This window comes from Benincasa hispida, chromosome 9 (assembly GCF_027475165.1).
Source record: "Benincasa hispida cultivar pf3 chromosome 9, pf3_genome.v1.1, whole genome shotgun sequence".
NCBI lineage: Eukaryota > Viridiplantae > Streptophyta > Magnoliopsida > Cucurbitales > Cucurbitaceae > Benincasa > Benincasa hispida.
In genome coordinates this window covers 65,319,123-65,330,149 of record NC_143486.1, presented here as the reverse complement: position 1 = coordinate 65,330,149, position 11,027 = coordinate 65,319,123, and the positions used below count along the sequence as shown (strand labels likewise).

The window sequence follows — 11,027 nt, the reverse complement described above, 5'->3', positions numbered from 1 at the left end:
GATGCATTATTTACCTTATTTTTTGATAAGGTTGTTGCATGGACCTTTCAATCTTCCCCCCATGTGTACTTTTCCTTCTTTCTTTTTCAATGAAGATCTCGTCTTCTACACTAATGTATATGAGATTGGGATTATTCTACCATGTTTAATTCCATATTCAATTCTTTCTCCAATTGTCATTATATCAAAGAAATTGGTGGAAGGCCTCAAATACTTCATTACTGGGAGTTTTTTGCTCTTCATTCGTCAGATTTTTTGAGACTCCAGTGCCATTCAAGTTAGGCATCATGAAAGGTACATTGGATATCTCTTGCTTTAGAGCTGAAATACCATGCCGATTCATTCTCGGGACTTTTCCGTTATGATATGTGTAACGTCCTGTTGGCATCTCATACATAGGATTGTATAATATATAATGTGGAACACAATCCTTCTGTTGATAAAGGTGGCCCAAAACCTGGTGGGAATGACAAGTCGCTAGCTGGATTTTCAGTAAGGTTCACATCTGCTATCATTTTCCCTTTTTCCAGAGCAGCCAAGATGGCCTCCATTTTTTCTTTAATATCATCAATATCTTTTCTGGTTCTCTTTGCTCTGCTTTTTCTTCCATAGCTTTAACTTTGCATCTTGTGCAATGTATTCGATGAATTCATGGTGAACGAGATATTTTAGTTTTCTATTTTGATTTTAAAAGAGTGACCTCAGAATAATGAGGAAAAAGAAAATGTATAATGAATAAACGAAGTTTATTGAGTAACGAACAAATTTACATGATGAATGTCCAAAGAAAGATTAAAAGAGAAAAAAGAAAATAAAAATTGCAAAAAAAAAAAGGAAACAATAAATAGAAATGTCCAAAATATCCTAGGTCCCTATGAATCAACCCCAGAAACTCGTATAGTTCATCAGCATTATGAGCCATTGGTAAGTTGCTTTCTCGGAGATCTCTGACCCATGTTGCATACCCTTGAGCTCTTCTGGCCATTACTTTTGATAGTACCCAGCGTTGATTAACTTTGCTCAGGACTGTTTGCATGTCATCCCTTAAGAGATCATAATTTTCTTTTAACGCCAAATACTCTTTCTTCAGATGTTCATATTTTTATGACAACTGCTCATTCACTCTTTAATAACCTTAGAGATGACGTTCAATTGACTTTGCAAAACTTTTTAAAATCTCATGCTCTTCAAACTAATCTTTTACTCTTAATTGAAACAATCAATTGTTTGGCGTAGTGTTACATTAGTTGAGATTTGAATTTGCTAATAATCTTGTTCAATTCACTGGAAAGTTTAGAAGCCTTTTTTATCTCATCTTCTTGTTGATGGGCTCTCTTTCGCAGCATTGCGTTATGAACCCAGAAAGTATGTTTTTTTTATATAGTCTTCTATTTTCCACCTCTAATAAGTCGTAACTCCTTTGTTGCCTTGTCCTCTTTTTTGTTGTCTTTTCCGCTCCTAGGGATTTTTTGTTGGTCTGGACTATATCCCCCACTATGTGAATGAACTCTTGTCTCAGCTTCTCAAGAATTTGATTTCTCATTATATGCTCAATTGCCCATCGGTCAAGCCTGTTCATGGCCTTATGATCAGGAGATTCATTTTTAACATTATCTGGAACAATCATTATGTTATTTTTTCTGTTTCAGTGCCAATATAAATATTCTTTTGTATCTTATTCACCATGATCATCACTGTCGATCTTTTTAACCATCTTCCAAGAAGTTATCACGTGACGTTTCTTTTCATTACAGTCTTCATCATCATATGAGAACTCTAAACTACTCAGGCCATGAGTTAGAGGCGTAAATTGTCTAAACCATATCTGCCTGAGAACCAAAAATGGTGAATAATGGATGCAGCCTCATGAACCTAGCAAGGAAACTGTGTGAAAGTTATTGCATCTAGACATTACAGCAGTCAAACGCATCCAACATGCCTTCCATATTACGTTCTATTGCCTTACACGAGCAAAGAAAGACTTCCATGCCTCCTCTTCCAAGAAATTTGAATTTTGTTGGGTAGTGTCGAAATCAGAAATTACATTCCTGGTTGTATTCCAAGTGCTTTTGAAATTAACTTTTGAACATTTGAACTCTTCTGGGAACTTGAAGATACTATACATCCAACTGTAAAACAATGAGATACAACATCACAATTTTTCGCTTTCTGTAGAGCAACAATAATTCAAAGCCTTGAAAGTCTCTGCCAAAATGGGAATCGTTGGTCTATGCCTTTTTCTATTCTAAAAAATAATTTTAGAACTTGACCATCGATATATCCTTTAGCTCTAGGGTATAAGACTACCCCATACACATACAATGCCAATAAGATCATACTTCTTTCTTCTGTAATGTGATCACGAATAAGTCTTATTATATATTCGAATGGAATAAACTCCTCCTTCTCGATGAGTTGACGCTTCCAAACTTCAGTAATACGAACACCTAGAAAATTTGACGATGCTCTCTTTGCTGTGAGCTTTGGGTTAAACCAATAAACTCTTTCTCCAATTTTTCCTTTGAGATCCAACATCGTGTGATATTCCTCAAAGGTAGGTGTCAGATCCATACCTTGGAATGTGAAGCATCTATAAGCAGGATTTCAACAATCTACTAACGCCTTGATGGCAAAATAATTGACTGGAATATACCTAAGCTCCGCTATATTTCCATACTTGCGTGAGAAATTGTATCTTTGCTCGAGTATCAAACTCTCCCAAATCTCTATGAACTTTCCTAATTCACTAGGAATAATATGAACCTGACAAGAATTTGGTAACCAAGTGAACGGTTGACTATCTCCATGCTAAAGTTGAATTTTTTCGGCCAATTGAGATATTGTTCCTAACTCTTTATGTTGAGTTAAGGGTGTCCGTATGGTTCTGCTGGACCTATTTCCTGAAAGAAATAAAAAAAAAAAATGGAAAGAGAAAAGAACATTTTTTTCAAAAGGAAAAAGAAAAACACCAAGAAACAAAATGAACTTATAGAATCACACTCTTTCCTTTTCATTTAGAAAACCCTTTTCTAAATAATTTCTTCTTTGAACCACAAATAAAGCTAATGAAGGATGCAGTGAGGGTATAATTCTAATCCTAAAAGGATAAAAGGTCCCAAATTAAATCAAATATTAAAAATTAACAAATGAACTAACTTGAGTGAGAATCTTTCGTCTGCCTGCCCAAGCGCAATTAAATTCCCTCGAAGGTTGACATTACTCGATTCTCAATTCGTCTCCTAAAGGTTAAAGCTCAAGATAAAGAAAAACAAACAAAAGATCGAAAACAAAAACTAAACACATAAATAATAGAATAATAGAAAAATAAAAATTTTGTGGTTTGACTCTCTAAAGTCCCCAATGAAGTCGTCAAGCTGCAGCAACGTCATCGTGACGCAGAATGGGCCATGTTCTTCCCTACGAGTCTCTTTTGAGGTAAGAGGTTTGGAGTTGTCACCAATCATCTTTGGGGTCGATTGGTCACTCTTTTAAAATAAAAATATTTTGCAAAACAAGACTTAAGGTTCGAGAGTCAGTTGAGTATAGGAAAAGTCTTAGCACCCCTACAACACTCGTTTCGAAAAACAATTACCACATTTTATTTTAAAATTATCCTATTATTCTTTGGTCTTAAAAAGAATTTTTTTTTTCAATTTTTCTTTTGAATGTCCCAATGATATTAATTCACACTTTGTAGCAAAAAATGAACTAATAATTATGAGTGGCTCGAGGCCATTCGAAAGATCTTGGAACTTACCTTGAATTTCAAGATAATTTCTTCATTCAAGAAAATTAAAAAATCAATATTTTCCAATATTCCGTCGAATTTTTAAGGAAATTTTAATGTATTTCAAGGATGATTATCCCAACAAGAGAACACTACTAGATTCCCTAAAACAAATGTCCGATTAAAATAAATCAGTTCCGGAGATTTTTATGTATTTCTAGAAATTTGATGAAGTCCAAAAAGAGAACACTACTTTTACTCCAAATTTAGAAATTTATTGAACAAACATTTATTTTAAAATTTAAAAATATATACTTGTAAAAACGAAGAATTCTTATTTCAGAAATTCATTTTAGAAAGTGAGCAATTGATTTTATTTCAAACTCCATTGCTAAAACTCAAAAAAGATGGAAAAAAATCGGAGGGTTCTTATTTCATAAATCCAATTTTGAAAAGCTGACAACTTATTTTATTTCAAATTTCATTGTCAAAGTTCAATTTTGGAAAATTGGAGGGTTCTTATTTTAGAAATCCAATTTTTAAAGGCGATAACTTATTTTATTTCAAATTTCATTGTCAAAGTTCAATTTTGAAAAATTGGAGGGTTCTTATTTTAGAAATCCATTTTTAAAAGGTGACAACTCAAAAATTCAATGACATAAAATAAATTTTTGTTAATTCAACCTTATGGACAATTATCAGATAAAGGTATTCTCTACGGTCAATTTAAGTACCTCAGCCTAAACACAATTGTCCAACAAGGTTCCCTTATAGTCAAAACTTATTTCAAATTCACTAATCAATTCTTGAGACAAAGATTTTATTTAGATGATCGAAATTAAGTTTACATTTATTTCATTTAGATATCCAAATTAAAACCAATTTAGCATTAGGTCAAAGTCAAGATGCAACCGTACATAGAAAGCTTCCCATCAAACTAAGCAAAGTCTAATTGAATTTTCAAATTAGAATCCACAAATTGAAATCTCATTGAATTGGAAATTGGACTTGGAAATTTTGGTCTTAGATCAATTAAAAAGAAATTTGGAGAATCAGAGCACGAACCACATTTAAAACATATTGAAAACGTGAACTTGTCTTGCTAATATCATTTCAAATCAAGTTAACAGTTCCAAATTAGACCGAAATCAAATTAAGAGTTCCCACTTTAACCTCAAATAACTATTTATTCATTTGGAACTCCACATTTAAAAATGATAATTACCTAAAAAAAAAAAAAGAGAGTGGGACCATTTTCTCCTTCTTTGTGATTTTTTTAAAAGGAAGAATGAAATAAATAATAATACAAGATAAAATAATGAAAAGTAAAAAATGGGACCTACCTTATTTACCTTTCTTCTTCATTTTCTCATTCTTTGTGTTTTCCTCCTCCTTTCTTCCAAGTTTTCTTCTTCTTCACAAGACCAACACTTAATAGCTTGTAAGGCAGCCCTTTGGACACTGGACAGGTTTGCAATCGATATGGAGTGCTAGAATCTACTACAGTTGTGGTCACCGTCGATCGAAAGCTCATGAGTGGATATTCTTTGTCACTATAAACTTCTTTGGGCAGATTTTTGTCACTTGATGGATATCGGTCGGAAACTTTATGGAATTCACTCTCTTTTTTTGTAACTCTTTTTGTCTCTCTCTTTTCCTCAAACAACTCGCGGGAAGTTTTTACCGAATCAATTTTCCACTAAAAAAATATGGCCTCCCTCCTCCTTCATTTGCACCTCTTATTTATACTAATGGAGAAAGACTAAAAAGAGATGAGGGTTGAGGGAAAAAAAGGGAATAAGTGAATGAGTCAGTGGGCGAGAAAGAATAGGGAAGAAGAGAAGTTTGGGGAAGAAATTGGAGAAGGAGAAGGATGGGGACGTGGGAAGAAAGAAAATAATAATAATAATAATATAAAAAAAAATAAAAATAAAGATAAAGATAAAATAATAAAATGAAAAATGAAAACTAAGGAAGAATGGGAATAAAGATAAAATATTATAAAACTAAAATAAAATTAAAAAAATAAAACTAATTATAAGTAAAATTAGAAACTAATTTTTTTCTTTTCCAAAGATAAAATCTTTTGAATAATAATAATAATAATAAATAATAATACAAATACAAATACAAATATAAATACAAATAATAAAAATAAAAATACCCAAACCAAATATGGTGTCTACAGGTTACGTTAACATTTCATAAAATAATCATATAAACGCTAAATTATCACAAAGTGATCTAAAAAGTAATTTTAGTTAATCACTGAAAAACACTTAAAAATGCTTTTATTTAGATAGGATTTCACTTGATTTTATTAAGCAAGTGAAAAAGCCCTTTCTGAGAGCCCTTCCACACGGAACTCCTAGATCACTATAGCCGGGTAGGAATAGTGAAAGAAAAATAAGGGGAAGAAGCGAGGTAGAGGAATTGGTCACTTGATTTTATTAATTTTTTTATGTTGTTTGTTAGTGATTTCCTGAATTTGAGCAAAGAAGAAAAACAAGATTTGAAGCTAAAAACAAGTCAAAATAGTCCAATTGTGCATAAATGAGACAAGTCAAAACAAAACATCGAAATGAATGAAGTAAAGAGAGAAGATGCCCAAAAACAAGGCAGTGCCCACAACGTTGAATCACAGCGCCACCAAGAGAATGGGTGCTTATGAGGAGTGTCGCAACGTGAAGGCCACATGGGAAAGAAAACAAGAGTGTCGCAATGCTAGGATTCAATTTAGGAATTTTTTTTTTTTTAATCTATTTATTCTAGGTTTTCGGTTGGCTATAATGATCAAATTTTGGGAGTTTTAAAGGCTTAAAGAGAGTGTTTTGAGCAGAATACTGAGGTCTTTGATACCAAAGTCGATGGGAGAACATTGAAGAGTCTATTCCACCATGGAGACAAGACTCAAATGCTAGATAACGCCTTTTTCCCTTTTGTATCTTGGATTACTTTCTCTATTTTTTCATTCTAATTAAAGCTATGTTCATCGAAGTCATGTTAGGTAAATTCTCATAGTTTTAGGAGTAGATGAATTTTTTAGCTTAATTAAACACTTTGCTTGTTGAATGTTAATTTCCATTTACACTTTCAAGCATTATCGTTTTTAGTATTTTTGAATGTTTGATCTGTTTGAATGATTTTATGATTTCAATTTTGCTTGATAGAGTAAACTTTAGATTAGATCATGCATGTTTGACTATCGTTTGAGCACACTAGCATAGTCGGATAATTGTAGAGGTTGTTATTGAAGAATCCTAATGCTTTGTTTCATTATCTAGTTTCAAGATATTAGTTATTAGAAAGCAATCGTGTTTAGTAATGCTACTGATAAAATCTATTCCTTAAAACGTCTCTTTGTTGATAATTTTCATATTTGATCACTTTATTTGTTTTCTTAGTTTAAATTAATTTATTTTACATCACGAGTCAGACCTTAAATAAAATTAGAACGACCTCTAAAATAACTAAAGAATATCAATTCAATTTCTTGAGAACGATACTTAATCAATACCATTTTAACTATATTATTATTTGACGCGTGCACTTATACATATCAATCCTATAAATCAATAATTAACTGAAAAACAATATTTTAAAGTCAATTGATTTCCTTAAAAAGTGATTTTGTAAAAATAAAAAGAAAAACTTCTTTCCTATCTCAATACTCTCATACGGAATAAGATTAAAAATTGGAAAAGATGGGAAATTATCCACCAAACGTCATTGAGTGAATTGTATTGTGCTTCTAAAAAGAATAGACGTATATAATAAATAAATAAATAAATAAATGCATGAAAGAGCGTATGTACAGAGCATGTGACGACAAAATCAGTCTTCTTTAATTAACGGAAAAATCGAATGTATTGAATTGGTACAAAGAATCATAGTATTAAATTTTAAGATATTTTTATTAAACCATTAAAAAAATTTACTAAATATAAAAAATAAGCAAAGTTTAAAAATCTTAAAATATTTATTTACTAATTTAATTATTTTAAATTTTTTTGTTTTATAATTTTTCTAAAATATCTATCAACATATTATCGATATTTCTATCTAAATTTCTATAAAATCAAGATGTGGATATTTTCATCGTTATTTTAAATTTAATAGAGAACAAATATGGTATTCATATCCAATTTTCAAATTCCTTTGGATTTCGAAAAGAAATAGAAGAGTAATAATAATAATTCCAGAATTCCTATCATTATGGGCCCCACATTCCCTTCCTTTGGATGCCACACTGTTTATCTATTTAGTATCCACCCTTTGACTACATATATAATATTAGATACTACTCACAGCGAAAAAAAGACAAATAGTCCATTCATTTTTCTATTTTCTTTTAATATTATTAGTTTCAACTAATTGTAGTTATAAATTCGAAATATACTCTAGTTGATAGAATTAATTAAGCGTAAAATGTTTAATTAAAAAACAACGATTACATGTACATAAATAATAACAATAATAATAATACATGCATGAGTTATTTAGGTTAAAACTACACTTTGATCCTGTTTATTTATTAAGCTCACATGTCTATTTTAATCTCTTTTATTGTAAAAAAAAAAATTATATGAACGTAGACTAGGTTTACTTAGAGTCTAACATCAAGTATGTGTTAGTTAAAAACAACTATTAACCTAACACATGGTTAAATGGTTGCCAAGGGTTTCTATATAACACACATTCAAAATTAGGATTATCTCTATATAATCATTTGTTGAGCTGTTGACAACAAATTAATAATAAAAAACAAACGACTCTAACTTTATGTTGGTTAAACTATATAGGGTCATGTTGGTAATTTTACTTAATCTAAATGTGAGCATGAATTCACTAATACACATATCTAAATGGATTATCCCGCTAATCATTTGTTAAACAGCTGATAATGAATTAATAGATCAATCTGTTGATTGTTATTTTACATTGTTTGAGCATGAATCAAAATGGTTTTAAAATACAACATAAATGTGAACAAGAAAAAGAAAGTACATGAACACAACTGGAATTCAAAAGTCAAGAAAAGAGTTTGATTTATATCTACTGATTCACGCGCTTTTAAAGAAGAAGAAAAGAGGAAATAGAATTTGGGCATATAATTTGGATTTAAAGTATATATTTGAAGAAATTAAGCAAATAATAAAGCCAAGTGTATGCTTGAGAACCCACCACACAACTCCACTTGGTGACACGATTCCACCGATTCGTCATCCTCAACTAATAGACTTCCTTCACATCTAGCCACGTCTCTCTCTCTCTCACTCTTTCCATTTATATATATATTCATTATATTTCCCGCCCATCATTATAATATTATCATCAAATTCATTTTTTGGATATGAGATTATAATGGATGGAAAGCCCAGAAACACGATCACCGCCAACAGCGTTGCTCAAGCCAGCTCTCGCAAGGGCTGCATGAGAGGCAAAGGCGGCCCAGACAACGCCTCTTGCACTTTCAAAGGTGTCCGCCAGCGTACTTGGGGCAAATGGGTTGCTGAAATTCGCGAGCCCAATCGCGGTGCTCGTCTTTGGCTTGGCACCTTCGACACCGCCCATGAAGCCGCTGTAGCTTACGACGCTGCTGCTCGTAAACTCTACGGCTCCGAAGCTAAGCTCAATCTCCCTCAAACTACTCCTCCTCCTCATGATCAGCTGTCTCAGTTGGAACACGGCGGTCAGCCTTCTCCAACCGCTACAACAACCATGAAATCGTTGTCGTCTTCGGTGGAACGAATTGGAGAGCTGTGGGGAAGTGAGAACGTGAATTTTGATGAGTCAATATGGAGAGAGGCTGTGATGTCTTTGGATTTTCCTATTATTCAAGATGATCAAGGGATTTTCTTTGATGGGGTCAGCAATTGGGACACTTTGCAGTGGTGCATGTGATCTTTGATATATGATTTCGTAGATACGTAGAGAATTATAGTCTGTATATGTTTATATATAGCTTGCTTTTTATATACATAAAATATATATATTTACACATACATGCTGCATGTGTGTGTGTGTGTATAAAAAATTAAATTATGAGTTAATTATCGGGTAATTATTGTGGGGTTTGTGTTATATATACATAAAATTAAATCATGAGTTAATTATCGGGTAATTATTGTGGGGTTTGTGTTATATATATGTATATACTACTACAAAGAAGATTAGAAACAAAAAGAAAAAGAAACATATTCATAGGTATGTTCTCTGTTACTTTCTAGCTTTTTATTTTGATAGATGCAAAATAAGTTTGAGTGTTTTTTTTTTTTTTTTTTCTTTTCATTTTTTCAGTTTTGGAATTTAATGATATGTCATAATTTGATCGAGTATATCAAGGCATATCTTTTCTGAAGTTGAGGTAGGTTGAAAAGCTTTTGATATTGTCCATAAATTGAGGGATTGTTTTTCCTACGTAAAGCTCTGTTGAGATAATTATTTCACGCTTAAGCTACCGACCAAATGTCAAAAGGGTTCGATCACTCCATATTTATCGACTATATTTATGTTATCTGAATTAAATGTTAACGACCTCTATAAATTAATAGAATTAGTTCAGAGAGGCGTGTAAAGTAAAATTCTAAGTCTTTGTTGCTTTGTAGTTTTTGTTTGTTTCGTAAATTAATAGGATGATGTTCTTTTCTTTTTTTTTTCTTTTTTCAAATGTAATCACAAGGCATGAGGGATGAGTAGGATGATGTTCTTAGTTTCCTTTTTTATTAAATTATTTGTTGATTAGACATGGCTTACATTTAACAGAAGATTACTTGGTTTAAGTTTATATTTTTTATGGCTTTGAGCTGTCGTGTTTGTAATTTCCAGGAGGTGTGATAATTTGAAGCCATACATGTGTACTAATATATATATACATAGAGAGGGAGGGAGGGAGGGAGAGAGAGTCGTTATGCAGCACGACCGTTTACCCTTGCAAGAAAGTTTGGATCATCTTGAGGAATGAACGAAAAATTTCTCAAGAATCTAAACCTCAAAGAAAAGTCGAGGTACAAACACTCAATTGACGAATTAGAAAATGCGAAAATGCAAAGGTTTTCAAAGAATGATGGTAGAGATTGTTTCGGGTGTAATAGCTGAATGTTCTAGAATTTCGGTAGATTTATTTTTATCTACATTGTTGGCAAATGTGATAGGTCTTAGAAAAAAAGAGGGAGATATTTTTCATTCAACTAAGTATGTCTTTATAGTTTTAAGCTATAAATGTCGTCAAAGGCTCATAACTTCTATAATTCAAAAATCACTATTGTTTAAAACTATAAATGTCGTCAAAGGCTCATAA

The 11,027-nt window shown here is 31.8% G+C and overlaps 1 protein-coding gene across 1 annotated transcript; it reads left to right on the top strand.

Annotated features, from left to right (window-relative positions):
• The first annotated feature begins 8,921 nt into the window (after positions 1-8,921).
• LOC120086886 (dehydration-responsive element-binding protein 2D-like) lies at positions 8,922-9,851 on the top strand. The gene has a single exon (XM_039043702.2). The coding sequence runs from the start codon at positions 9,092-9,094 to the stop codon at positions 9,629-9,631; it is 540 nt and encodes a 179-aa protein (XP_038899630.1). The 5' UTR covers positions 8,922-9,091; the 3' UTR covers positions 9,632-9,851.
• Positions 9,852-11,027: the final 1,176 nt, after the last annotated feature.